General features: G+C 40.8%; 1 protein-coding gene across 2 annotated transcripts in view; it reads right to left on the bottom strand.

The window, feature by feature from the left end:
• Positions 1–4,207: 4,207 nt before the first annotated feature.
• The window catches only part of itpr2 (inositol 1,4,5-trisphosphate receptor, type 2), a 74,854-nt gene continuing 53,295 nt past the window's right edge, over positions 4,208–25,766 (bottom strand). For both annotated transcript variants that reach the window (XM_054733190.2, XM_054733191.2), the window contains 10 exons: positions 25,590–25,715; positions 24,762–24,937; positions 24,502–24,666; positions 24,243–24,426; positions 22,274–22,360; positions 19,403–19,527; positions 19,120–19,285; positions 18,875–19,035; positions 6,870–7,031; positions 4,208–4,521 (listed from right to left, as the gene is read on the bottom strand). In XM_054733190.2, coding sequence (XP_054589165.2) covers positions 4,441–4,521; positions 6,870–7,031; positions 18,875–19,035; positions 19,120–19,285; positions 19,403–19,527; positions 22,274–22,360; positions 24,243–24,426; positions 24,502–24,666; positions 24,762–24,937; positions 25,590–25,715 — 1,433 coding nt within the window. In that variant the 3' untranslated portion in view covers positions 4,208–4,440. The remainder of the gene's footprint in view (positions 4,522–6,869; positions 7,032–18,874; positions 19,036–19,119; positions 19,286–19,402; positions 19,528–22,273; positions 22,361–24,242; positions 24,427–24,501; positions 24,667–24,761; positions 24,938–25,589; positions 25,716–25,766) is intronic.

The raw sequence follows: 25,766 nt of genomic DNA, 5'->3' as shown, positions 1-25,766 counted from the left end.
CACTTTCTCCAAGTGTACTTTGCTGATGCCTGCAGAGCGAGTATTGTGATTGGGCCTAAGTCTCTGGGCGACGCCATATTAGATGCCATGTTTCCTCCTATGGGAGCCCATGAGGACAAAATGCATTTATAACAAACGGTTGCAAAACTTGTTCCATTCATAAATGTTGTTTTACACATTTACCTCTTTGCTTGTTGCCAGTGATGAAAGGGTGTCTGATGTGCTTATTGTTTTGCTGGATGTTGCGCTCCCAGGGATTTTTGACCCTAATGGGCATCTGTTGGTGAGATCTTACTCCAACACAAAAATACAGCTTGCTTGCAATGATTTAGGTATGTACTGGCCTCCATTGCCAGGGAAAATTCACATAATCACTTTAAAACGCCAACGGAAAGGCACTTTTGAGTCACAAACCGTTCAATGCCGTGAACCCCCCCCCCCCCCCACACACACACACACACACACACACACACCCCGACACTGCTAACACAGTCTGGGTGGACTCTGCTCCGTGAGACTGGAACCAGACTGAAACTGAGCTCTAACTTGTGAAGGTGGATGCCAAAACCAGTCGTCAGCATGACTCAATCTGTCTGTGGGAGGCAAACTACTGGAGGGAGGGAGCTGTGGGGGGGAGAAGGGGGACTCAGACATGCAGCTGGAGTGACGTGATCGAATCTGACAGGAAATTTTCTTTAAAGGGGGAAAAACACCTTTAGCTTTATTTTGCTCTGTGCTTCTTTTCACGGGCCACCAGCCATCTGAAGTTTTCGCCAGCAAATCAGATAAAACCAGTGAAATGCTGCTTAGAATTTATAATTGGTTTCTGATGAATAAAAACTTTTAAAGAATAAAAACATCCTTTAGTGTGGTGTTCCACATACATATCCGTATTTAAGATGGCCTCGCCCAGGTTTTGGTTTCCCTTTTTCTTGTTTGTTCAACATTGCAAACATATTCAGTCTTTTGAATCAATGTCAACTTCGCAAAGAGCCAGTTTTTATCTGGATCCTTGGGCTCTTTGTGACAAGTGGTTTGGCATAATTACACAATTTTTTTTCGCATTTTCTGTTAAATCCCTGAAAATTCCCAAAGAAAGCACAGCTTGACACGTGTAAAAGTAGCTGCACTCACATCTAAGGATAATTCTACCTGAAATATGAAAGGGCATCATTAAATTTGACAGAAGGCTACAGATAAACGTGAACCCAGGATGAAAATGTTATCGCACCAGAACTTTTTCTCTGAAACTCGACCTCAGAAACACAATCTCATCCCAGTTATTGTAAATCAAAGATGTATTTAGAAGAAACAGAAACCGTGTCACACAGGGCAGGGATCACTGCAGGTTCTGGTTCATATGCTGGTTTTGAGTGATGATGTCACTCACCACGTGACCACAGAAGCTCACAGCCAGATGCAGGAAGTCACACGCCAGTCATCATGAGGGTATGTTTATTTATAAAAATGACAGTGCACCCTGCTTCTCTTTGGCTTTGATGTGGGTGATCTCAGATTAACACTAAATAAAACATTAGTCTATCATTAAAGGTAAAAGCAGGATTCATTTCATTTACTACAGTTGAAATGCTCGACAGTCAAACGGCCTTGTGCTTGTTGACCCTCTCTGGTTGTTTTCTCACTCGCTCTAAACACACAAAGGCTAAGTGTGTGACTTTTATTGATAATCCAAACGTGTTAAAGGTTGTGGTCATGGAGTAAACGAGTTGTAGTGAACCACGATGAGTTCACCATCATTTCTCTCATTGGTAAAAATCTAAAGTTCAGCCAGGTGGTTTTGGGGAGCCGCGCAGGCTGACAGTTGCATCACAATATAGCAGTGAGACTTTTGCCAGACAGTAATGATGGTCCTGATATTATCTGCTCCCTCTCTTCCTCGTCTGAGAGCAACACATTCTAGTAATTCTGCACTTTAGCCCTCGTGTCTGCGCAGTGACAGCTGCTCACCATTATGGCACTGCGTGAACGAATTTTAATGGCTGTCACCGGCAGCAGGAGTAAATGCAGGACTGCCAGCGTAAACAAAATACTAAAGCCAAGACGGATGGTCCTCTCTGTAGAGGGTAAATGGCAGGATGGTATAAAACAACAGTTTGTTTTCTGTGATTTATTTATCACCTCAAACATGCAGATGATCAGCCAGACTCAGCTTGAGTTTTGTGCAAAATCGTTTTAACTCAACGTCCTTCAGCACGAGGCAACTTAGGAGTTTTTAAAATGTTCAGCATTCACTTAATCAATCTTGCATTTAAAATCTTGCACCTTTGCAAAACATATTGTCAATCTTCTATTTTCTATATGACATGGCTTAAATATTGCTTGGACAAAAACTATTTTATAAAATGCATCTTTCAAAATAAACTGTCTTTTATGTATATCTTAGATCTTCTTGAAGACTGTTGCTGGTTTAACGTGCAGGAAACAACAGAGAACGTCTCGACTAGAAGAAGCTAACTGTTAGCATTAGCAACTTCACATGGCTTGTGTTATTGATGGAGATAAAGCACCCAAGTTGCAAGTCAATGGAAGAATTGTGTTGCTGTTATCCAATCAGAGGCAAGATGTTCAAATGGGAGGAAAAAAACCTCCAAAACCTGCCGTCTGAAGCTCAGCTGTGATGTGGCTCACTACTAGTTCCTGGAAATGGTGCACCGGAATATTGATATTGAGCTAAAACTAGATATAATTGTAGCTCAGAGTGTGTTATAACATGTTGTTTTAAAACTCTGGTGCTCACATGGTGCTCTCATAAGTATGGACTTGGGCACGTTCAACACATATCTTAAGGCTGTGGTTGGCACTAAATGCACTGTGATTTATTATCGTGCGATTGTTCAGTAAACCAATGTTGATTTTATATTTCAAGCTGACGCAGTGATAGCTTGCTCCTGTTGTATTGTTGTGTGTCCCTTTTCTGCAGGTCTAGAAGCAGACTCTTGTTCATCATTGTTTATTTTTGTGGAACACCCCACCACCCCCACCCCTTCCACAGTTTGTCTCTTCCTTTCTCTTTCACCTCTGTCTCCGTGTCTGGTTGAAATTACAAAGCCTTCAAAAAGTATCAGGCATGACATTAAAAGCAGATGCTCCACCTGAGAGTAAAATCTGTAAGGCTTGCCACCAGCTTTCAGACATTAATTCTGTTTGCTTCACAGCCAGACAGGACACGGAAAACAAACAAACAAAAAAAAAAAAAACCTCTGGAATTAAAGGTTACGGGTGATTGGCATTCATTCAACAGAAACTAGGTCTTTAATTTATTTTTTTTGTTTTCAATTAACTTGTTTTTAAATTGTGTCAGATTGCAGCTATGCCATGTGACTAAACAGGAGCTGTGAAAAAGTGCAGATTTTATGAACATTTGCCTAACAGCTTTTTGCACTGCCTGAACATGATTCTATGTAAATGAAGACAATTTTAGTTTTCTGATTATTCAACACATTTGGGAGTGAATTAACAAATCGGGTACGTAGGAGGAAGCTTGTAAACTCATCCTTCCCCAAAAAACCAGGAAGACAACTACTCAAAAGGTACAAACTCAAACAACTCTTGTTATACATTTATTACGACTTCCCTTTTGTGCAAGATTTAATCTCAAAGTCTAACTTAAAAATCTGATGCAGTTCAAGAGAAACGTCCATAACAGAAAAACAACATCGATGTGAGCAGAGTAAAAATTACAGATAGCTGACATCTTCACTGAGATAACAAAAGAAAACTAAATCATTTACCAATATAAGATTCAGATTTAAGAAATTTCAAGTACGTTTTACACAGGTTATTATTATTCACATTTCTATCATTTAAATAGTCTAGAAATCTGTAAAGGCAACTGAAGAGGTGCACAGAATGTATATGTGAACACCGTAAAAAGCATCAAAGTTTCATATCCCAAACAAGTCAACACGTCCAGTTATAGTTTCAGCTTTTTCCCTTTTAAACAAAAGTGCACAGACAGCCATTACTGTGTTTAAATGTTAACGAGCAAGGCAGCATGATTTTCTTTTTAAAACACAGAAATAATACTCCAGCTAGGAACTGAAAAGGTTCTCATAAATACAAACAAAAGTCTAAAAAGTAAAGGCATTTCGGACCCCAGCGTGTCTGATCGTCTCCTGCAGGTTGATGATTGAACTTTGCAATTCTGTAATCTGCACCGTGACATAGCCCACATAACCCTAATGCTTCCCTGTGCCCGTCTGGTACATTAATACCACAATGTGCATAACATTCACCATGCAGCTAAGTGGGCTCACAAGGCACACTTAGTAACCAGTGAGTGTGTTATAGAAAAGGCAATAAGTCAAAAATATACATCAGCACTTTCATATCAGTAAATACCAATCTGTTTGTTCTTAAGGCTAAAATCATGGCGTTTTTTATGATTGGTTTTAAAGATGAACTGAAGTCAAGCAGCCTTCAGTGTGCAGTGATGAGATGGTTGGGTTGAGAAGAACCCAGAAATCCAATTCTTTGCTTGTTCTTCCTCTGTTCCGTCATCTGTGGAAGACAGAATAGATTCAGGATTTATCATAATGCAAGGAAATATCATTAATGGTATGAAAATAATTGGAGCTTAGAGCTTCTAAGTATTGCAATGTAAATTGTTTAAAGAAACAGCAAATTAAGCCAAAACTAGGGGAAACAAAAGCTTAAGAATGGTTTTAAAATCTTGTAAAAAGTAGTTCAATTAAATGCAAAAAGGGAAAAATTCATGTGCCAGAAGTTTTATGTACATGTCAGCCAGCCTACATTTAAAAAGTAGTAGCACAGCTGTGGTGTCTTTGGGTGGCTTGGACAGAAACTGTTCTTGAATTTGTTCTGATCAGACTTCTGTAGGACTTTACAGATCCCAGAGCAGGTTAGGGATACAGATTTAAAAAAAACTGTTGGCTGGTATCTCCCTGATTTGTCATTTTGTCCACAATGAGCTCCTTGGACTTGCCGACATCAGATTGTGCAGTTCCATGGCATTAGGGCTTTTACTTCTTCTCTGTAGGACTCAACATCATTTGATACGCAACTAATAACAGCAGTGTCATCTGTAAAACGGATTACAACATTTGTTTCATGTGTGGCTGTACAGATGTACATTAGGGTGAACAGCAGGAGGCTCAACACACATCCCTGAGGGACACCAGTGTGGAGTTTCAAAGGACAAGGTGGCATTTCTAAACCCAACCACCTGTGGAATTAAGTCTGTATGGAATAAAGCTGTTGAAAGTGAAGATTAAGCTACTGAACAACAAACAGTAACGAATTTCCCCATGCATGTGGGAAAAGGTAGTGTGAAGCCAAAAATGCAGTGGCAGGTAGAAAGAAAGCAATCAAGCGGGAGTGCCTTTTAATATTGCACGAAACGAACACATTATATGCAAAACTTTGATTGCACTGCAACTCTTCCAGTGGGCACTTCATCATGTAAAATACAATCTTCACACGGGCTCACTTGTAATTATAGCATTTTAGAGGAGGATTTGTCCATCTGACGTGAAGAAGGGGACACATGTAACTCTGACTTTAAGAACTAATCTGGTTGAGAAATATAACAGATGTAATAAAAATCTCCTGAATTTGTTGAATGCTGTATAAAAATTGTTTGCATTACTTTTCTCTGCAGATACATGATTAAAAACACGTCAACAGTTTCACACAAGTTTCTTTTCAATGCGTTGCTGTTCTAACTCAACAGTAGAATATTTCTTGGAAACATTTAAGGAGGAGAGTCATGCGGAGATGACTGTGCACAGAACTGTAACCACAATGATTCAAATTAATCTGCTTACAGTGAATTTGATTTAGTGTATATTTGATTCCATTTATTGTCATGTACTTTAGTTATAATGTTAAATTGTTGATCTGTGCACGCTCGTAACCTTGGAATATGCTGAAACTTGACAAGTGCAGATTAAACGGAACTTCAGTGAAGTGTGAAACTACAATACAGTTCTTATGCACTTGGATTAGCTGTGAATGCATGACGTGTTGGCATCCAAGGTGGATGATATGAGTGCTGGAACTGCAGGAATATTTCCCTCCACACATTTTAGATGCCTGGCCTTCCCTCTGAGCTGCAGAGCTGCCATTAGGCCTCACACGTTTCTGCATAAACAAGCTCAGCTCTCCTGGCGAGTGTATAACATTTCTGTTTACCATGAAGACAGAATCACAGCCTTCTAACAACATGATTTATAATAGCATGACTTCTTATTACTCATAAACCTCGATAAGAATAAGACTCCTTGCACTCCTCAAAGCAGATCTAAGGATAATGCGTTGGTGTCTTTGCTCAAGGGCACTTCTACAGCACACAAACTTGGTTGTTAGAAGGGGTTATATGAGGGGTCCCAGTCAGCAGGGAGCTGTTACCAGCTCTACAGCTTGCCGAGGTCAGCAGAGGATGTTGTTTTGTTTATTGGAGTGTGATCCTCCCTCAGCAGGAGCTGTTTTTGCACATCTGGCAGAAGGGGAACAAGGACAGGCCTGTGACTGGAATCACATGCGGAGGAGGCAGGTGATGGGAGTGATCAGTCACACAGCAGCGGCGCAGCTAGTGATCCAAACAGCCAGAGGCTCACTGGCAGCTCTCAGCTGAGATCGCTGCTTATGTGAGAGTCACCTGTCGAGCTGCATTCAGCAGCGTCCAGGCTCTAATTGTGCCCGTCTACATTACTCAGCTCAGAACAGAGATTTATTGCAAATTGGCACTGGTGAAACGGTTTCATTCATGTGACCTGTATGTAAAAAGAGCCTCGCAGTCAGAGAGCACACGGAGTTCACCGTGCATACGGTGAAGTCAACAGAACAAGCTTTTTACTTTAGACCATTAAAGTACCACAGCTTTGTACCTGCTCTTTGAGCTCATTCAGTTGGTCTGAGAGCTGAGCTACCACAGCAGCGGTGTTATCCAGTTTCTCCTGCAGGGATCGCATCTCATTCTGCTCGCCATCTCCCTCGCTGCTCACCAGAGACATGGCTCTCATACGAGGGAACCACTCCAAGTTCTTCATCTGTTGGAGGCAAGGACAGACACGAGAGAGCTGGTTAGAAAGGTGAACAGAGTAAAAAGGTCAAACAAGGCCGAAGAAACAGACCACAACAACAAAAATGACGCCAACACATTTAAATAGACGCATGGGAGGCGTTGCAGAGCTAAAACCATCCAGCGAGAGAAGAGTAAACAGAGAGGTGGTGGTAAGTGGAGACCGGCGCGAAGGTTTAACATTAATCATCTCATCAGTATGGAAGCTGGTCTCCGTTTTGCGCTCGGCGGTGTGGGATATTTTACGCAGCTCTGCCTTCTCCTGGTTACTGCACATCACAGTAATACACTAAATGAACAGTAACTGGCATTTCAATTCTCACCCACTCCATAAACACACCGTTGATGTGGGGATGAGTCATTGTCATCCATCAGCAGCACGACTGGAGGTATAGTGTTACTTATAGTTTGCATGCGCACATGCAAAATGTTTACCTAAGTATCCATTCTCCCTAAAGAGCAGCAAACAGAACTAAATATCTACAGCGAATCTTTAGAGGATGCTGGGCATTATAAACCTATTGAATTATGTAACGGACTTACGCGTGTCTGTGTTTGCACATGTGTGGGTGTGTGCAACGTCGGCGAGCATCTGCATGGAGATGTACCTAACGGACTGAGTGAAAATGTGTTTTTTACCAACACGTAAACTCCTGTGCAAAGCAAGATAGGATTCACAGAGACAGGCTGCCATCATCTGGAGTTATGTAATGTTCCTTTGTCACTTCTTCTGATGAAAATCATTAACAAGGTGCTGATGGCATGATTTGACCGGCACCACATTGGGTCCACCGGGTGGGAGCAGCGAGAGAGGTGCGCTTCCACCTACTCTTATATAAGAATAGACTGCAGTGATGGGAAGAATGATGAGTGTAAGAGACGGCGAGGATGAAAGGTAAGAAGAGTTTAGTCTGAGGGTGGAAGGAGACGTGGCGCTGGCGATTTGTTTTTACGCCTTTGATTAACGACTTTAACGCTCTTTGTTGAGTGAGACAACAATTGCTCGAGCCTTGATGGGCTCGCTTACACTCATTTATCAAGAGGACCAAAACACTAATTAAAACTAATCGGAATAATTTGATTAAAAGCAAAAAAAGAAAATGAAAAAAACTAATTAGATTTGTGTATTGGTTAATCAAACATGTATTGTTTTGCAGTTGTACTAGGTAATACAAACTAGAGATGCTTGGAAGATTGCAAGATTGGATTAGCAAGTGATCGGCAAACCTGAAACCATTTCTTTGGTTTTTAGTTTCTGGACGTATCCTCGTCAACCACCATTTTAATGCCAACGTCAGTGTTTTAAAATATTTTAGGGTTAGGGTTATAATCAATATTTCTGATATAGTCACTGAGTTTTCATGCAGGCTGAATGCTAGGATTTCAAAAGCCCAACAGCGTGACATCACACTGTCATTTAATATTCATGGAATCGCCCATCTTGACTCGCAACAGGGAAGACTGTTGTTGGTTTAGCGTCCAGGAAACAGCAGAATATCTCAACTAGCAGAAGCTAACTGTTAGCGTTAGCAACTCTACCACACAGCAGAAGTCCTTCAGGCTTGTGTTATTTGTGGAGACAAAACAAAGACTTTGCAAAGCAAACAGAGTTGGTGATGGAGGCGCGTTTCTGTTAGCCAGTCAGAGGCAAGATGTCCAACTTTCAGGAAATAAGACTCCAAATCCTGCCGTCTGAAGCTCAACTCTGATCTGGCTAACTTTTAGTTCCTGGAACAGGCTCACCAGAAGGTTCTTTCCCCAGAGTACAACTTAAAAGGCATTCATTCCTAGTAGGGACCACTGCAAATGCATCAAAAATATGTTGACCGTTAAAGACTGATATTCTTTCTCTGGTCCACAAATACACTATAGCTAAGCTCTAGTTCACACCGACTACAACAGATCTCCCATCAGAACTTAAATAAAGGATTCTGTTTACTACATTTCATTGTGCCTTTGACACAGTAGATCACAATGTTCTTGTAGAAAGGCTTGAACATGCTGTAGGGATCAAAGGAACAGTGCTAGGCTGGTTTAAATCCTACCTGTCTGATAGATTTCATTTTGTAAGTGTACATGGCAAATCTTCTTCATACTCCAGGGTTACTTGTGGAGTACCACAGGGTTCAGTGCTTGGACCAATTCTTTTTACTATATATATGCTCCCAATCGGTGAAATCATTAGACAGCATGGGATAAACTTTCACTGTTATGCTGACGATACTCAGTTATATCTATCCATTAACACTGAGGAACCTAATCGGTTAGGTAGATTACAGGCTTGTCTTGAGGACATAAAAAATTGGATGACTCTAAACTTTTTGCTTTTAAATCAAGACAAGACGGAAGTTATCATCTTTGGACCAGAAATACAGAAAAGGAAATTGCTTAGTCAATCACCTGACCTGAATGGCATTATATTTATCTCTGAGAACAAAGTAAGGAACCTTGGTGTTATCTTTGACCAGGACATGTCATTCAAATCCCAGGTTAAACAGGTTTGTAGGATTTCCTTTTTCCACCTTTGGAATATTGCTAAGATTAGAAGCATCCTTTCCAGGAATGATGCTGAAAAACTAGTTCATGCATTTATTACATCAAGACTGGATTACTGTAATTCATTACTCTCAGGAAGTCCACAGAATGTAGTTAAAAGTCTTTAGCTTGTCCAAAATGCTGCAGCTAGAGTTCTGATGAGAATTAAAAAGAGAGATCATATCTCTCCTGTCTTAGCTTCTCTACATTGGCTACCTGTTAAATTCAGAATAGATTTTAAGATCCTTTGTCTCACATATAAAGCTCTTAATAATCAAGCTCCATCATACATCAGCGATCTGATTGTTCCGTACGTTCCTAACCGAGCACTTCGCTCTCAGACTACAGGTTTACTGGTGGTTCCCAGAATATCTAAAATTAGGATGGGAGGCAGATCTTTTAGTTATCAGGCTCCTCTCCTGTGGAACCAGCTCCCAGCCTTAGTCCGTGAGGCAGACACCTTGTCTACTTTTAAGACTAGGCTTAAAACATTTTTATTTGATAGGGCCTATGGTTGAAATTTGATGTTAGCCTAGATCTGGACAAGTGGGGGAGTAGACGGAGGTGGAGTGTACAGTCTGTAAAGACTGCTCTCCCTTGCCCTGCCTCCAACATGCCTCCATCTAAAAAGGCTAGGTTATCCAGAGTTATCTCTGTAGTTATGCTGCTATAGGCTTAGACTGCTGGAGGATACGCTGACCACTTTTCACACTCTACTACTTTCTTCTACAATCTGCTCTTTAACTGTATTATTTTCTGCAATTTTAGCTGTTAACTTTATTTTCTCTCAAAGTGTTTTTCTCCCCAGAAGAAGCTACAATGATGTTCTGCTGAGCTGTGGTAGCCTCATGGAGGGGGCTATCGTCTAGCACACTGCTGCTAACCACTTAAACATTCTCCCTCTCCTGATAATAACTTTTTGCTTTCCTTGACGTTGAATGTGCTACTACTAGTTTACCCGTTTAACTACAGATTCACTAGGACAAATACAATAAAGTTTATCTCTCGCCAAATTTACTAAGAAATCACAATGTAACCATAGACATATTGCTTGGTGTGCGTGTGTGTGTGTGTGTGTGTGCGCGTGCGTGCGTGCGTGCGTCTGCTCTGTCTTCTCGATCCCCAGTGAGTCGTGGAGGATGGCTGCTTATACGGAGCCAGTATCCTCTGGAGGTTTCTTCCTGTTAAAAGGGAGTTTTCCTCTCCACTGTCGCTATATGCTTTCTTAGTATGAGGATTGCTGTAAAGTCACTGACACTAGTCAGTGACTTGATGCAATTAGCTGGGTTTCTTATATAGGAAACATTTTTTCTGATTGGCTTAATGAACTGACCTGAATTGGAATGTTTATTATGTGAAGTGCCTTGAGATGACTCTTGTCGTGATTTGGCGCTATATAAATAAAATTGAATTGAATTGGGATAAATTGGAATCAGCTGTAATTTCTATCAGGAGTTCTAAAAATTTTAAACTGTCATTGTCTCCTAAAACCAAAATTGGTGCATCTCTAATAAAAGCATGTCTTGTGCATCAATGGCTTTCAGATATGCCAGCTTTCAACTGTTCCTAGCCTAATTTTTGAGTTGTTTTTAAATTCAGTGACTCAACAGTCTGAATTGAGTCTTTATATTAGTTATTGCCTGGAAAGGTTGGGCTAATTGGGCCCTCTGGCACTGAGGTGATGATAAAAAAAAAGAATACTTTACTTTCTTTCAATTTCAAAAGGACAATGATGGCTCTGTGAGCTCAAACACATTTCTGGAGCTGAGGGCTATTTGATGCTTGATTTCAGTTATCCATAACTGATTGATTATAATCTCACAGACCTCAATAACATTTTTTGCATGAAGACAACCATGCCGGTGGAGGAATCACAGTTCAAAAGAAGGAACAAGGTTAAACAATCTGGATGAGTCCACTAATCTGGTGCTGCAAATGAAAGTCTAACTGAGTGCTCTACTCCATCTGAATCAGACAAGCTCTCTTCACTTTACACAAGAGTAGAAATGTATGTTCACTTTACTGCTCCTCACTCCCAACTTCATATTCTAACCTTCTTTAAAAGCAGACACTTCTTTTAGTCGCTTACGCGAGCAAGACGTGCTGCTGCAGTAACCCCTTCTTTCCACCGGAGCCGTCAGCAGCACGTTACTGCAGCAGCACGTCTTGCTCGCGTAAGCTGCTGCTTGGCCCTTCCCACGAGACGCGAAGCAGCAGGGGAGCAGCTGTCACCGACCGAGCAAGAAGTCACACGAGTGACTTGGTCAGTAAACACAACAAGCAGGAGAAAACTACAACATGGCTCCAAAAGGTTTGTGTTTTATGTTCTGTCCGTTTTATAATCGCCAATACGGACCTGACAAACAAAGGAGACCGCTAGCTAGGTGATAACTTCTCACGGGGCTGCACATTTAGTAACTTTTTTTTAAAAGTAAAGCAACCGGAAGGCAGTACATTCTTTATTCTGAAAATCTCGGGAGCTTCTCTCCATTTCCGCGTCCAATTTCCTGTCTTTCCTTCCCCAAAAACGTCGAACTTGACCCGTTTCAGAGGCGTCGCGCGTAGAAAATAGAACCGGCGCGTAAAGGCCGCGACATGCTGCTCCTGAGACGCGACCGACTCGCGCTGCTGACGGCTCCAGTGGAAAAGGTTCTGTTGACCACAGCGGTTCCTATCAGCAGCTATGACGTGCTGCTGCAGTAACGTGCTGCTGACGGCTCCGGTGGAAAGAAGGGGTTAGACTAACACCCGTTTGCCAATTTATCTAAAAAAATACCAAACATTAAACAGTACAAACTATAAAATAAAGGTAATCAAATATCTACTCAATGAAAGCAAAAAGCTTTCTGACAGATTTATTTCAGTTACTTTATTATAAGTTTAATTTGTTTTATTGTGGGGGGTGGGGGGGGGGTCAGGATTTTTTCCTCTCATCTTGGAGTTCCACAGTGAGATTTGCCAGCAAAGCATAAATAACCTGTTCGTAAAAAGCCTGATTAACTTAACCAAATTTAGAACCAATAAAGTTGCAATACAAGTACATTATGAACTCACTGCAGCCATGTTGCTTCTCATGATGACCTCACCTTGACATCCAGCACTACAGAGAGGAACCTTTGAGTTATGTATTAACACGATAAGTCCTCTGTCTTGAATATTTTTATAAGACATCCCTTGTGCAACAAAATTTGGATTCCTGTTTTAATATTTATCTAAAACATCTTGAAAATGCATGGTTATCTACATAACACTGACAGAAAATGGACTGATTGAATGCCCTAAAAAGCCAGAAAATGTTGTAAATCTTTTTTTAAATCTTATAAATTTACATCTATAATCCAAATGCAACTTTTTGTTTACCTTTACAAAAAAAATCTTATCCGTTTTACAAAAGGTTAGATTGTTTCAGACATTTTGTAACCTTCCCAATTGCAAAAAATGTATTAAATAGTTTGTTGAAAGTTGTTGATGCACTACGTCTGCAATTAAAAGTCAGAAATGCAAAGTGGCTCTTTAATATTCCTAAAATGACAAACTAAACACTGTTTCACACAAGAATATGAAAGAAATTAATTAGAATAGTTGGTTCTAGACCACAGTTGGTGTGTTGCTTTTGAAGCATTTCATTAAGTAACGTCTGACCTCAGCCATTGAAATAAAATCAACTGCTGCTGCTTTTACAAGCAACTCCTGCCTTGTGTGGTAAATGAAGATTGATGATACGACAGAGTGTTTGTGTGTGTGTGTGTGTGTGCGTGTGTGTGTGTGTGTGTGGGGGGGGGGGGGGGGGGATAACAGGAGAGCACGTGCAAGGCAGGGCTGAGCTATTAGCAGGCCACTTGAGATGGGTTATGTAACAGTGCTGCTGTGGCGGCTGCTGCAGTACCTGCTAGTCCAGTAGTCGCTGTCATGATTTCACACACAAACACACGCACACACTGATTCACACTCACATCCACAACACACCAACAGGATATACACTCACTGTAACATGAGCCGACTCATTTTTTCTTTGCACCACATCGCTTTATGCTACCAAACAGATGCAATCATTGTGAGTCAAGAGGTGTGTGTTTGCGTTTGCGTGTGTGTGTGTGTGTGTGTGTGTGTGTGTGTGTGTGCGTTTGCGCATTCATGTGTCAGAGTGGAGTTTAAGGAGAATAACTTCTTAACATCTTGTTTGGACCACAGTTTGAAGAAGAAAACACACTGGGACTTCTACTATTTTCTATTTCAGTTGGTGTTTCACAACTAATGTCACGGCATTCATTCTCTTATATAAAACATCCTTTTATTGTACAGCACTAACTCTTCCGGTTGCATTTTGTTACAAGTAAACGGATAACATAAGAAGAATCCTAAACTTAGCTTTTAGATTTTAAAGCTGAAAAGCAAATTATTCCTCTTTTAATGAACAAAAAAATTAATAATTATAAGAAACAACATTGGAAAAGCTTTCTGGACATATTCTAGCAGCAGTTTGTAAGTTTGATGAAAATTCTTTCACAAACTAAGGCTCCCTACATATGCCACATTTTATGAACCCGGATTTGTAACATTTTCCAACCCTTTTGACAAATTATGAACACACCCTGCGGCCACAGCAAACCAAACTCGAGGCATAGACATGCCAAAAAACCCACTGGTTGCATAGAGAGAAAGCGGGATTAGAAAATAATGTATATTGATTTGAGTTGGTTAACTTAACCTCACACACACACGTACGAATGCACGCACACACACACACACACACACACAAGTATGAATAAAACATGTAACTGTCCAGTACACTATTTTTCCCACACTCTTGACTGGCAGTCCCAAAATTTTATTAAAATTTCATGAGTTCTTCATTTCAGAAAGGCACTGAAAAGCATTGTTCAGATTTTTTTTAAAGTAGATTTTCCACTTTTTTCTATTTCAGCTGCCAATCAAACATTTTAATAGCTTTATTCATTATAGGGTGCAGTGTCACATGAAGAGCACGTGATTGTCTCCTTTTTTTTTATTTTCATCAAATACTTTCCAGAGCAACAGTAAACTCAGGAAGGTCAGTTACATAGAGCACAAAAAAATTGTTTTTGTTTTAATAGAAAAAAACTTTTGTATTAAAGGTGTGGATCACTGAAACATTCTTTTTAATATTATTTCTGATTAGGATCGGTCACAGGATTTTCATGCAGGCTGAACACAAAAACAGTCTCCTACACCTATCTTCTGCATTAGCTTCAGATAAAGATGGCGAAACTCTAGGATTTGAAAATCCTCACAGATCTACACTGTAAACCAAAATTGTTGAAAATTATCAAATATTCTGAGTAGGTTGAACTCATAATTTTAAAATAGTTTTAGAACCAAATGACTAAAGTCGTCATTTGCATTCTTTTACTGTTTGGGCATCGGAACGAGCCCCCGCACTGAGAGAACAAACATCTCAGCTCTGAAGCCGATCATACGTCACAAGTCACATGACCAGGAAGCAGAACATCGTTTTGGGCCGTTCTGGTAAAAAAAAAAGTGAGGCGCGAACCGGAAAAGTGTCTTCCGATCACAATTCAACAACGGATTATGAAAGAACGGATAACGCTCGAAACACGCAGATTCTTCCTGATGTAAGAGGTGAGTCTCCTTTGTTTTGGTTGTTTTGGCGTCAACATCATCCTAGTGTGCAACGTTCTGTAACTCTTAAAAAACAGTAAAAACGGTGAGAAATGCTGGCAGCGAAGGTCTTTAGCGATCAGGAAACAGCTGGCAGTGAATGAGTTAGCCCTCTCAGGCTCAAAATAAGATTTAATAAAAGGATGAACAACTAAGTCCTTCAGGGGCACTTCTGAGTTAAAAAATGCTCATGAAATATGCATGTGGAGTAACCAGGTAGGTTTTAATGTTGCACATCTGCAACGCCTGCCTCCAGAGGGTTAAGTACATACAACTCAAACCTTTTAATTAATATGAACAATTTCGGGGTTTTTTATAGTAAGTTTAACCTAAATAAATTAATAAAGAATAACTTCACTGGACTGAGTAATATAACTAAAAAGTGATTCATTTATAATTTTATGTTTCTACTTAATTATATACATCTTTACTTAACCTTAAAATGTGTTTGATAAACAAACATATATTTTTTAAAATATTTGTGGACCTTAGGGAAGCAACCTTGCCTGCACCCGTCCCCCCTCTCTACTGTCCACTCCTTGTTCCCTCCTCTCCATGACTGATGTCAATGTTGTTGTTACTGTTGTTGTTAGCCTCAAGGGCAACATGCCGATTATCACTTGTAAGTTGCTTTGGACAAAAGCGTCTGCTAAATACATAAACATAAACCAAGGACAAGCAATTTTGGAGGATTTCAGGAACAACAAAGAACTGGTGGGCGAGGTGCATTGTGGGTAGTAGTCACATTTGTGGTTATTTTGTTCTATTTGAGGGTGTTTATGCATGTTTATTGGAGGGAGGGTAGGGGGCTTAATTGTTCTTATGTATTACTTTGTTCAGTGTTGCAAATGTGGTGTTACTTGTTGTGTCATGTTGGCACCATAAGTGAGAAGGTTGGTCGAGGGAATGACCACGCTGTGATGACCCCCTATTATTAATGATTATGTGGTTCATGCCAAGTTCTCTGGACTTGGCTTTGGGTGTTCCACTCTCACAGATTGTCAGCAACCATGGGTGTGTGAGGCATTCAGTGTTGGTGTTAGCTTCCACCTTCACCTGACTGTCACATTGCATTAAGTAAATTAAACTTATCTGGGTTAAGAGTGGCATAGTTAAAAATTTCAAGTATTTTATACTTGATTTAAATTAGTACTACAAACTAACAATGTGAAGTACAGAATACCCAGAAAAATATATGTACTTAATTAAAAAATATATTCACTCCATTTACAAATATTAATCTAAAGCAAGTAAATAAAGTGTGTTTTTTTTTTCAACTATTTTTGAGTTTCATTAACTTCATTTTTTTATGTTATCAGTTTCACCCAAAACTTTAGAGTTATATCAACTTATCGGGTTTTACAGTGCATGTCATTGTGAATCTGCATTCATGGCCTCGCCCATCTTGGCTGGCAAAGGAAGGCCTTTTATTTGCAGCGAGGAGAGTGGAGAGTGCCTTAGGTCTAGTCCACACGTAGCCGGTGTTTTTTAAAAACGAATATCCACCCCTCCAAAAACTTGCATCCACACCACCTCGTTTAAAAAAAAACTCTCCACACGTACCCGGATAAAGCGAGCGCAGCTCTGAGGGCATCCATGCTGTCGGCTAGTGTAAACACAGGTCGCACACGTGATGTCAGCATTTTTTGTCGCGGAAAGTGACGTTGCGGACCTTAAAACTCCGGTTTTGTCTGTCCACACGCAGACACCCAAAACGGAGAAAACGCAGATCTTCACTTTGGCCGGAGTTTTGAAAAAGATCCGTTTTCGTGTGTAAAAACTCAATTTTCGTGTGGATGACAGGCCAAAACGCAGAAAAATATCTACGTTTTGGCAGATCCCCGGCTACGTGTGGACAGGGCCTTAGTAACTTTGCAACATGGCTGAACGTGTTCTGTTAGGCAGTCAGAAATCAGGTGTGTGCATATCATTAATAATAATGAGAAATCCTGCAGTTTTCAGCCCACTTCTGCATCAGCAAACGTCTGCATCTCAGAACAAAATCATCATAGTTTTTTAATGATTCATAAGGCATTGATTTACACTAGAAAACACTACAATTGTATTGAAACAAGAGTAAACCACTTAAGGTAGTATTTTAAAACCTTTTTGGGTATTCTACAGGAACACTAATTGCACATTACTCCACATTTTTCCTTATCTGCTTTTACGGATTTTCAGTCAAGATCTATTTTTAGCTTCGTTTAGGATTTTCTATTTGGTTTGATTTAAGTATGGACAAAAACAGCATCAAGGCAGCCATGTTTTATCCGCTAATCTATATTGCTCACCTCTGTATATCAAATTATCCCCAAAAGTACTGACAAAGCAGATTGCATAACTGTTTCCTGATCATCCATTACCAGTGAGCATAGAAGCTGTGCTGTGTGTTGACCCTAATGTCGGCCAGAAGCTGAAACACATCAGTCAGGGTTCATTTTAACTCTGCAGGGGTTGCATAAAACTCTGCTTTCACATCCCGTTAGGTCAGAGAAACCCTAAAATAAGATGCTTCAATTTAAATATAATTGCTAGATTTTATTTGTTACAGATAAATGTTTTTATAACCGACACAAATAAAATAAATCTAATAAAAATGTTACCTGGTTCCCTTCCATGTGTTTTTCTCCTCTGCGGCATATTAGAAGGGTGTTCATTTAAATTCCTGACTCATCATGACTTCATCTCCCACAAATACCTTGGACAGGCATCAGAGAGCCAACCTGTTAGAAGACCTGCTGATGCATATTAATTCAGTGTCTGTCACCTGTTTGTTATGCAAATGGTTCATCATAATGCAACCGCTTTAATGCTCATCACAGTCCAACGTTAATCACAAAATGTGCCATTGTGTTGCTGGGCGTCATCTGAATCCATTAACCTAACAGAAACACCTCCAGTTGCCCTTACATCTTTCAGCCCGCCGCCTCTGTGTCAGAGCAGCAACTTAGTACATAGATGATGATAGTGTCAGAGCGGGTTTAATTACTATATAACTGTTCTGGGTCCCAGCAGATTAGGAGAGCAGCTTAGTGAAGACTACCTGGAGACAGTGACCTGTTTTTTTCTCCAGCAGTGAGCGATGAGGAGAATAAATGGGGATGCTTGGCACAGGCCTGGAGGCTGAGTCTTGTTTTTCAATCGCCCGTCTGCTGTGGAGGATCACGATTCCATAGCAAAAGTACCAGCTAAATCAGGAGGTACAGCTTCAAGCTCTAACTCTAAGGTATACGTTTGCTCATCTGCTGCATCTCATAGAAGTAAAAAAATATACACTTTTAATGAATTTTTAGAGAAATAAGAATATTTAAATGCACTCCTGGGCAATTTAACTATTTTTCAGTGGTTTGTGACATATAAATGAAGGAATGGTGGACAAAAGTGAGTCATGCTTAAGGGATGCAATCTCCAGGGTACAAGAGGAGCACTCTGCACACACACACACACACACACACACACACACACACACACACACACACACACACACACACACACACACACACACACACACACACACGCACACACATACACACACACGCACACACACACACACACACACACACACTGCAGGTTTTGTGGGATTATACTGTTTAACATCAATATAGGAAGTGAACTTACCGCTATCATCTGGTTCACGTAGCTCTCAGGGCCGGTGTACTCCGTCGGATCCTTCACCCTCACCAGAACCAGGAAGTAGAGGTAATGCCACATGTTGTGCTCAGACTTTATATGTTCCTCAAAGGACACCGTCTTGTTGTCAAATTTGTCCCTTTCCAGTCCTAAAAAGGAACCAATCAGCAGTTCTTAACAAGCACGCTTCTAAACAAACCGTTTCATCACATTCCTGCAAAAACATTACATACCACAGATGAAACAGGAGGTTTTCAGAATTTCCTCCTTTCTTTGTTTTTCGCTCCTCAAGTCAGCGAACGTGTCGATGATCACACCAAAGATCAGGTTGAGAATGATAATGATGACGACGAAGAAGAAGAGGAGGTCGTAAACCACTCGGGCTGCGAAGAGAGGCTCCTGTAGGGTTCCAGGACAAGTATGACAGGTGACGCGTCACTTTATCTTTTTAGTTTCAGCCCAACGTACCAACACAAATGAAGAGAAAGTAATGTGTTCATTATAAAATCATCTAACCTCCTTGGAGGGTCTCCGGAGGATATCCCCCACACCTCCTCCGTTACGTAATCCCTGGTTCAACACAGTGATTATACACATGCGAAGGGTGTCACACACCCGCTCCATGCCATCCTCATCATCATCTGTTCCAGTAAAGAAGAAACTGCTGTTAAAGGCAGTCTACAGGAAAACAACCATCCTCTTTCCATCATTGTCACTTCTTTCCTCTATAATTTATTCTGCTGAACAGAAAGTTCTCACCTATAATGTGGGTTTCTGAGGAATGCTTTTGAACACATATGTTCCCTGTTGTAGAAAACTCACTGATAAATAAGAGTTCTGACTGAATTGATGAGCTAACTAATAGTCACAGTCATGTGGAAAAAGGTTTAGAGCCGTGTTAATTTTTTTTACAGCAGTTCATACGTGCACTATTTTATTAAAGCAGGAATCTGGAGTTTTTGTCCTTTTACAAATTATGTAGGATTTTCTTTTAGAGATTCATAACAGTGAAAGTGCTAGATGGAGACAAGTAAGTCTTTAAAATTTATATCAGTGAATAAATGGCATATTGTGACAATATTAATTTTTAAAACAATATGGTTTAGCTCTGTTGGCTGGCTCAAGGTGCGCATTCATGAAGGACAGGGGTTGTATCCAGCCGTAATCACAGAAGAAGCGAGAGGGGATTTAGGTGCAGTACATTTTTCCTCCTGTAGATGGCGCCCTCATAGGAAGAACTCCAGATTTCTGCTTTCACCTCAACGCAGCCATGAAATTTGCACTGATAGGGCCTCATTTATAAAGCTTGGTTACGCGCAAAACGGGGTCTAAAAACTGCGTAAGTGACTTTGTGATTAATAAAGAAAAACTTGATGGAAAAATGTGCACATTTTTCAGCTTCGGGCCTGGCGTAAGCACACTTTAGAGGTAGTGAGATGCAAGGGCGTTTGGCATGGACGGAGGTGACGTGTCCCCACCAATATCCAGCGATGACCAAATAGTTTCCACCAATAATTTGACCGCCACCTCTAATAAACAGCAAGCCATTCATTGTCTCGTTACCCGAGAGGTGAAGAAAGGGTTAAATGACATTCTCTCCTCATATCGCCTGTGTGATTGGCTGCACAAGCGGAGACTCACGTGATGCAAACTACGCCGGTAGTTGGCAGCACCAAAGCTCGAAGGAAAACGTTCCAGTCGTATGCAAGACTCCTGTGATTGCAATGCGACACACATGAGGCCGAAAGTGAGTGAGTGTAACCGAGGGTCCTGAGAGTTTGGTGGACTTACAAGTCCTCACCAATGTCAACAGCTATTCTATGCTAATGGTGAGATGGTAAAAGTTTTAAGTTAGGACACACTTTCACACTTGTAAACCTGCACGCACACACACACACACACACACACACACAGCCCCATCTCTGATAAAAATCATATCTATAATTAAAATATAATGTTAAGATATTACTTTCAAATGTCTTCAAATTTCTTATTGGTGCATTATTTGTGTCATGTGCAACATCAAGCTATAAAACCGCACCACAGCGAATGGGGCAGAGGTGCACCTGTCAGGGTTTCCTTTAACAGGTGTTCTGATGGAACACCGACTCGTTCCAGCGACAATTCGCTGACCGTCAGGCTTGATATTTGTTTGATATGATCAGAATTTCCTGCCTAAAGCTCTTTTGGGTTAAAATAAATGTTTTCATTTAATGTTCCCAGAGTTTTAGAGGTTGGAAAATTAGTTGGCATAACAGTTTTCTTTTGCTGACCTTAAGTAGGGTTTTAGTTGAGATTCTACGCAAAATTTTATAAATGAGACCCGTGATTATTTACATTAAATTCTATGGTAATTTTTTTAAAGTGAAAATTTGACGTGGTCCTAGGTAGCAATAGCACTTCTGGTTCAGAGGGGGCACTTTCAGCAGGAATTTCATAATATTTGCAACAACAAAAAAATGTAATGCAAAACTAACTGTAGTTTAAATATTTATGAAATGAGCACATAATAAAATATTTTATATTAGAGCTGTTTTAGAACACCAGTAATCATTTCTGGTCTTGGCCCCTCCCTGTGACTACCCATGAGCTTGTCAGTATGCTCATCTTTTTTATTCAAACTAAGGTTGTTCAAACAGCATCCTACAGCAGATAAAACAATACAATTTATGTTAAACAGAATCCACTTCAAAAGGTCTGGACTATCATATAAAATATGTTTTTTGTAAATAAATTTATTTAGAAAGAGTTTAAAAAATAATTTTTTTCTAAGTCTGACCCAATAAAAACTTTTGACACAGCTGACAGTGTTAAGTGAGGAAGAAATCAATTTTCACGACAAAAAAAGGACTACATGGTGAATGGATGAATTCAGCTTAATGGCTGAGGAGGAAGATGTGGATGAGAACACGTGTGTGTTCCTACAGTGCAGGTGATGCACGGATCAAGAAGTGTGAGTCACCCCCGGCTGCCTCATCAAGTTTCTTTGTGTGCATGCCTCAGTGTGACTGTGTGTGTGTGTGTGTGTGTGTGACTGTGTGTGTGTGTGTGTGTGTGACTGTGTGTGTGTGTGTGTGACTGTGTGTGTGTGTGTGTGTGTGTGTGTGTGTGTGTGTGTGTGTGTGTGTGTGTGTGTGTGTGTGTGTGTGTGTGTGTGTGTGTGTGTGTGTGTGTGTGTGTGTGTGTGTGTGTGTGTGTGTATGTGTGTGTGTGTGTACATTGCAGTGTGTGTGAGTAACCTTTCAGGGACTCTACGGTTATAAATGTCTAACACACACCAGCAACACCAGTCAGCCCATTAAAATCTTAAAAATGAGTCTACTTGGCGATTTTTCTTTAATGGGACAGAAAATTACAAAGTTCATTTATTTAAACTATGACGTTTACCAGGAGGTGATCTGGAAGGCGTTGCAGGGCAACTGTCTTTAAAACATGAACCTGTTGCTCCACCCTTGCTCAGCAAATCTTGTTTACCTGCAAACCAAAAGAACCGGAGCTTTATGAGCTGTTTATTATTTCTGATAACAGTGTGGTAAATTTCCATATGGATTAGGTTGATTACAGTGTTCCATGCATTCTAACATCTTACTGTTAATTTGAATTAGTGTCAGTAAATGCAGCAAGGAAGATATAGTCAGACATTATGTAAACTGAGGCAGCAGCTGCTGGGTGGGCGGTCAGGAGATGCTGAAAAAATTAAAATCCTGAACATATCATTTGCACAAGGGCAAATCCCTGGATCAGGATAAAAAATACCACTTAAATGTGATCAGGTCGGACCGACCGGCTTACAGAGAGCGGTACTCCTCATCCGCGGCCTTCTCAAAAAGCAGCAGGTCTGTGTGACAAACTTAGAGCAGGGAGTGGAATTGGAGAGGACTGCGAGGGTCCAGAACTGTAGACACGGAGCTCCTCGGGTTCTCAACTCAACCCTGAGCTAACATACAGACAGGCGTGAGCCCAGCTGGTTACATAACCCCACACTGCTCTGCTGTGCTCCATTCAGCAAAACACAGGATGGCGCGGCCACCAGGTTATGCAACAGGTGCACATGTGCAAGCAGGATGTCTCCCTGATCGTCAGCTCATTAACAACACCCACACTCTCCACAGTGCTATCAAAACATGTGTCTCAGGGATGTGTGTGTGTGTGTGTGTGTGTGTGTGTGTGTGTGTGTGTGTGTGTGTGTGTGTGTGTGTGTGTGTGTGTGTGTGTGTGTGTGTGTGTGTGTGTGTGTGTGTGTCTGTGTGTGTGTGTGTGTGTGTGTGTGTGTGTGTGCGTGCGCGTGTGTGTGTGTGTGCGCGCGCGCGCGTGCGTGCGTGCGTGTGTGTGTGTGTGTGTGTGTGTGTGTGTGTGTGTGTGTGTGCGTGCGCGCGTGTGTGTGTGTGTGTGTGTGTGTGTGTGTGTGTGTGTGTGTGTGTGTGTGTGTGTGTCTACACTGAAGAGAGGTTAGGTATTCTCATGGATGCTGATCAAGGATTTTTCTTGGGAAAACACTAAATTAAAAGTCTAAAACAGGAGTTTTAAAACAGAATAAACCACTTATGGTCAAATAAGAGTGAAAGTTGTATAATAAATGCATAAAGAGGAGAAAAATATTAGGAATTCTGCACCCATTAAACTTTTCTTGGATATCTGAAACTCACACATTGCATGGCTTGCATGTCACAAGAATCCCATTCATGGAAAACAATGAAAGTCAGAGATGCATGGACTGCTTTAGCATGGATTCCAGTTTGTGCCAGGTGTGGGGAAAAGGGTTAATTTGACAATGTGCACAAATTTTTATTGTCTATTAATTTGGCAAAGGGAAACATTTTACAGTTTGAGAATTAAGAACAATACTGACTGTATTGTAGGGGTGAGTAGCAAGAATGCTGCAACATAAATACAGAACGATAAATTGCGATACTAAAAGTCAGACCATATTTTTTATTTTAACACTGAATTTAATTGGAAAGCTCAGGCCAGATGATTCCCAGAGACATCCAGTGTTATCGCCAGAGCTCGTTGTTCCGTCGGAATGAAGGCGGTAAAAACTGCTGCCACCCTGCCGTCAGAGTTTGAATTGCACTACACAAAATAAATGTGGTAAATGTTTGCATGTAATTCTCTAATAAATCGATACAATGCTGTAAAAAATTGATTTTGTATAACAACACAAAAATTGTACTATTTCAGTATATCAATATTTTCTTCTTACATCCCTTCCCTACTATACATTATAACAAAAAGGACACGTTTATGCGTCCTTCTCAGGAAACAGGTGCATAAATTTGGGAGATTTTGATTAATCGTCATCTCTTCACTCCGTAGATTTTTTCTAAATTGCATAAAACCTTTTAAAAGTTCTGACCTGGTGTAGGGAGTCGGTCCACCTCCATGCGAAAGTCGTCCTTGAGGAAGAGGAAGCCAATGATGGAGAAAAAGTAGACGAGAAAGATGGCGAGAATAGCCGTCAAGATGATGGAGCGCCCATTCCTCGTCACGCTTTTGATCACATTGAGCAGCGTCTCTTCTCTGGACACCAAGTCGAGCAGCTGTGAAGGCAAAATTTTTTCATCCTTAGCAATCAGGCAGGAGAAAAATATTGTTGAATTTAAGGAATCCTCTACCAAAAAGCTGTAGAAGAACTCGTGGACAAAGAGGCCCAGGACGCAGATGAAGGCGTTGCTCAAATGGTAAACAAACAGCATGTCCATCACAACCGCCTTGTAGCCTCGGGTGAACGTTCCCTGGTTGCCAACAAAACTTACAAGAAACACTATCTTGTTGAAGAGCTGAAAATAAAAAAAGGAAAGCCAAAAGATGAAATAAAATTTTTATAACTTTTGTAATATTCCTGCTAAGGTGTGGTCAAATAGCCTTTACTTACATTTATTGTACCAAGCAACAACAAAGCCGGGGCGAGGCCCATCGTGTAAATGGCTCGCAGAAGGAGGGAGACGAGGAAGGCTATGATGCCCCATTGCTTCGGCAGGACAGGAAGTAGGGCGCTGGTGACCCCCAATGCCACCCACAGTGAGACGTTCCAGAATGAAGACAAGGTGCCTGAATAAAGAAGAGAAACCGTCAAGGTTACCAGGCTTTGAAACGTGACAGGTCTCTAAATTATTCATCTACGAGAGCTTAACTTAGTTCACACTGCTAAAGGCAACACTTAAAATGTCAAACAGCCATTTACAGACTGCAGAGCGAACCAATGGAATGTGACGACTGCGTGAGAACGGCTGTACGTTTTCTCAATCAGACAAAAAAGCATAAAGACGGACAGTTTGGAAAGACTCAAACCACACTGGTTAATGGGAAACTGATGGCAGAAACACGAGACTGAGCTTTTAGTACTCAGGAGTTTTCTGACTAAACTGACATATCTGATTGGTGGGTGAAATTGGGCGGCGCCACTGTAACACAAAGGGTCACAATCTTAGCCAATAAAGTCGACCAAAGTCCGACTTGTTCCCCATCAAAAAGGATGAAGTGTTTTACCTAAAGTAATTCTGTACACACCTCCTTTATCCTGAGCAGAGGTCAAATCAGAAGCAAAGAGGGAAACGTTGACGTTACAGAAACACACGGCCGTTTTCAGGCGTGAATAAACAGCAATCATACCAGTTTAGTGCATTCTGGAGTAGGAGGGCGAACATTAAAGTATAAGGGATGAAATCATAGGTGACAAATCAAAATACTGATGCTCTTTTACCCTCATCTCCATCGTCGCCAAAGGGGTAGAAAACAGCCACGGCCATGTTGAGGATGCAGGCCAGGTAGAAGGAGATGCTCCCCCAAAGAGAGATGTGGCGCGAGAACCAAAACAGAGCTTTGTTTTCTGTGTAAAAACGACAAAAATCAGCCACTCCAAAATTCTCCATCCTACAGG

This window comes from Nothobranchius furzeri, chromosome 4, assembly GCF_043380555.1.
Source record: "Nothobranchius furzeri strain GRZ-AD chromosome 4, NfurGRZ-RIMD1, whole genome shotgun sequence".
Lineage (NCBI taxonomy): Eukaryota > Metazoa > Chordata > Actinopteri > Cyprinodontiformes > Nothobranchiidae > Nothobranchius > Nothobranchius furzeri.
The sequence above is the reverse complement of the archived record's forward strand: the minus strand, read 5'-3'. Positions and strand labels throughout refer to the sequence as shown.